At 41.1% G+C, this 4,473-nt stretch overlaps 1 protein-coding gene across 1 annotated transcript in view; it reads left to right on the top strand.

The window, feature by feature from the left end:
• LOC135226302 (basic salivary proline-rich protein 2-like) overlaps window positions 1-3,737 on the top strand; it is an 11,411-nt gene extending 7,674 nt beyond the window's left edge. Inside the window, exon 2 of the mRNA XM_064265743.1 lies at window positions 3,393-3,737. Coding sequence (XP_064121813.1) covers window positions 3,393-3,737 — 345 coding nt within the window. The remainder of the gene's footprint in view (window positions 1-3,392) is intronic.
• Window positions 3,738-4,473: the final 736 nt, after the last annotated feature.

Below are 4,473 nucleotides of genomic sequence, written 5' to 3' on the forward strand. Positions count from 1 at the left end.
TTTTTACCAGTCATTGTCAGCCCATTATGGAATTCAACTGCCTTTCCACGATTCTTCACTCACTTCCAGAAGTCAAACCAGTTTTCCGCAAGTTTGAAAAAGAACTGAACAGACTACACCGCTGAAAAACCAAAAACACTTTTGGAAGAATGCCTCAAAGAACAAGTACTTCCAAAATGTACGGATTCGGGAGATGGACTCTGCAATCAAACCCCTTCCCTCTATCACACAAGATTTTCCTGGAAGAAAGAATCACCAATACGAGAAACGACATCTTCGTGCTACGCAGAGTGATATATGGAACTCATTCTAATCTTCGCCTCCTCACTACGGACCACGTATACAGGTATTCTGATTTTCATTCTGTTCCGACATTGCTGCCTATAATAGCATGACTCATTCCAACAGACTTTTACGCAAGTTAAATAATTTCCTAATAGATAATAGCGCATGGAATAATCTTGAACAACAAGACAAAGTTTTAAACTTATCCAAACACCCCCCTTACTGTAAATCAACATTTAGTTTTAAATTTAGGCTTATCCTTTGCCCTTATGCCAGACCGCAAAAACAACCTAGACTTCATAGTGGCTTTTGATAAATTCATATCTGACAAAAACTACAGCCGTTGAAGAGATATGTTTAAAAAGGAGTGTTACTAAATGCTTTAACTGACCTTCATAAGAAATATCCTGTTCCCAGCAGATTCATGATAGCCATCCACTCGCTAAAAAAGTTAGATGTTATAATAAGTAGATCCGACAAAGACGGCAAAATTGTAATAATGGACAAAGACCTCTACCTCGACAAAATCAACCAGATCTCCTTAGCGACACAAATACTTACGAAAAACTGACGAAAAAATCCCCTCCAGAACGTTCCCACAGAATTTTTTCGGAAAGTAAGATTAATTGGCCAAGACAAAAAGAGTATTGAACTATTAGAGAAATTTAAAGTAATTAATCCTAAATTACCCTACTTTTATGGTCTTCCCAAACTCACAAAGACAATCTTCCATTCAGACCCATCGTTTCATGCGCCGCCGAGCTTTCAATTACAAAATTTCTAAATGGTTAGCTGGCCTCCTTTCTCCTTTTTTAGGCACTTTTTCTCCCAGTCACATCAAACATTCGGAAGACTTTTGTCACAAATTCAGAGAAGCACATATACCACTTCACAACATAAAACTTTTAAGCCTTGACGTAGACTCCCTATTCACAAAAGTACCAGTACAGGACGTTCTTCAGTTTTTAAAGGAAAAATTATCCCTATTCAGATCATTTCCTTTTGGCACTTGACAAAATAATAAAGTTAGTTGAATTATGTGCATCTAATAACGTTATTTTCAATTCGGGGCAATCATTCTACAAGCAAATTCGGGTGTAGTATGGGTAGTCCTTTAAGTCCTATTTAGCCAATCTGTACATGGAATACTTTGAAAACTACAGTAATAAATGCAATAAAACCCAAAAACATGCTGTGGATGAGATACGTGGATGACATACTAACATTTTGGGATAATAAAAGTGGGGTAATTTTAATGAATTCCTCTCAAAATTAAACGCATTAGTGCCCAGCATCAAATTTAAAGTTGAATGGGAAACAGACAACAAAATTCCTTTTCTTGATGTTTTTAATAATCAGAGACACGACAGAATACAAATTTACCATATACAGAAAACCAACGTTCTCACTTTCATATATTCACTACTTTAGCTATCATGACAATACTATCAAGATAGGTGTAGCTAGCAACCTATTCTTAAGAGCCTTACGAATTTGTTCCCCAGATTTTCCTGGAAAAAGAATTTGAACTAATTCGCAAGCAACTTTTCATCTTTAAAGTATCCTGACCATATAATTGAGAAAGCAATTCAAAAAAGCAAACGTAACTTTATACCGACCCCCTAAAGACAAGACCAGAAGACACACCCAACAATAAAATAAAAATTCCCCACCTGGAGACGATTAAGAGAGTAATTCCAACCCTTTTGCATTTACCTACCCAAATACCTTAGCCAAATCCCTGATTAACGTCCAACAAAAGCCATCGCCCAAAGACTCTGGGGTATATGAGATCCCATGCCAGGACTGTGACCAATCTTACATCGGATTTACAGGTAAATCACTTCCCCAGAGATTAATACAACACAAACGGTCAGTTAGGTATGGACAACAGAACTACGGATATTTTCAACCATATAAATGAACATAACCCAATAGAAATAAACTGGAATATGTCACGTGTAATTTATAGCAGCAACTGCCGGTACAAGAGTCAAATGATGGAATCGGCCTTAATAAAAGAGAAGCAGGTAATGAACATCTCAAAAGGGAATTGGACATCGGACATCGTCGACGCAGTGTTCATTCAAACCAACGCTTAAGAAGATTAAAGGAAGATTAATCAGCGGGGATGACCTAAATTGGCTTACTTGTGGACGAATCTCTTGGTATAAAATACCACCTTTTCTGTAAACTTTTCTCATTCATATACCTGAGAGAGAGACAGCAGTCTCTGAAATATAGTAATTTTCACTCTACATTTTGGTGTTTTTATGGGCTCCTTTTATTAGATGGAATTCTGTTGTTACAGAACATTTTTACCAGTCATATATATATATATATATATATATATATATATATATATATATATATATATATATATATATATATATATATATATATATATATATATATATATATATATATATATATATATATATATATATATATATATATATATATATATATATATATATATATATATATATATATATATATATATATACATATAATATATATATATATATATATATATATATATATATATATATATATATATATATATATATATATATATATATATATATATATATATATCTATATATATATATATATATATATATATATATATATATACTATATATATATATATATATATATATATATATATATATATATATATATATATATATATATATATATATACATATCTATATATATATATATATATATATATATATATATATATATATATATATATATATATATATATATATATATATATATATATATATATATATATATATATATATATATATATATATAGTATGTATATATATATATATATATATATATATATATATATATATATATATATATATATATATATATATATATTCAAATCCTAAGTGGCTCTCATTGGGGTCCCACCCCTGGTGTCCTGTCCTGGTCGCCTCCCCGCCCAGTTGCCTCACTGCGCCCGGTCGCCTCCCTGTGAGGGCCCCTGCCCATGGAGGCTGAACCTGGTCGCCTCCCCGGAGGAGGCCCCACCCCTGGCGGCCCGTCCTAGTCACCTCCCCACCGCTCTGGGTGGGTCCCACACCTAGCAACCCCACACACCAGGCGGAGGACCCGGTCACCTCCCTGCCGGGGCCCCATCCCTGCCCCCCCCTGCCACCCCCACCTGGTTGCCTCCCTGCTGGGTGCTCCAACCCTGGCTGCCCGATCCAGTCACCTCCACACTGGGGGGGGGTGCCTCAGCCCGGGCAGGCGCCCGGCCTGGTCGCGACTCCGCCGGGGGTCCCACCCTCGGCAGCCTAATCCTGTTGCCTTCACCCCTGGTGTCGCCACCAAAGGGCAGACTGAAATGGTTGCCTCCATGTAGGGGGCTTCACCCTTGGCGGCCTGACCCAGTTGTCTCTCCAGAAGAGGCCCCACCCCTGGCAGCCTGACCTAGTCGCCTCCTCACTAAGTGCTCCACCCCAGGAGGCCCGACCCAGTCACCTCCCCACCGGGGTCCCACCACTGGCACCCCAACATGGTCGCCTCCCCACTGAGGGCCCCACCCTTGTCGGCCTGAAATAGGACCCGTGGCGGGCCTCCCCGCTATATCGGGACCCATGGCGGACCTTCACACCCAGTTGCCTCCCCGCCGGGAGCTCCACCCATGGCAGTCCAACATGGTCACCTTCCTGGAGGAGGTCCCACCCCTGGCAGCCCCACCCCGGGTGGCCCAACCCGGTCGCTACCCTGTCAGGGTCCTCACACCTGGCTGCCCAACATGGTTGCCTCCCCATAAGGGCCCCACTGCTAGCAGCCGTCCCAAGTATCCGTGACGGGCCTTCCACCATACCAGAATCTGTGGCAGGCTTGCCCACGTCCTGGAGGGCCCATGGCGTCCGCCCCCCACTGTCCGGGAAACTGTGGCAGGCCTGCCTTCCTTCCCGGGAGCCATGGCGGGTCCTGACCCACCCCGGTACCAGAACTGTGTCGGGCCAGCCAACCATCCCAAGACCCGTGGTGGACCTGGCCACCATCCCGGAACCCGTGGCAGGCCTGTCCCCCGTCCTGAGACCCGTGGCAGGCCTGCCCACCGTCCTGGGACCTGTGGCAGGATTTCCTTCTGTGATCTGGAGGATCTTGTCTTCCAGCCTCCGTTTCTCTCTCTTCTCTTGATCGTTCTCCTTC

This window comes from Macrobrachium nipponense, chromosome 14, assembly GCF_015104395.2.
Source record: "Macrobrachium nipponense isolate FS-2020 chromosome 14, ASM1510439v2, whole genome shotgun sequence".
Classification (NCBI taxonomy): domain Eukaryota; kingdom Metazoa; phylum Arthropoda; class Malacostraca; order Decapoda; family Palaemonidae; genus Macrobrachium; species Macrobrachium nipponense.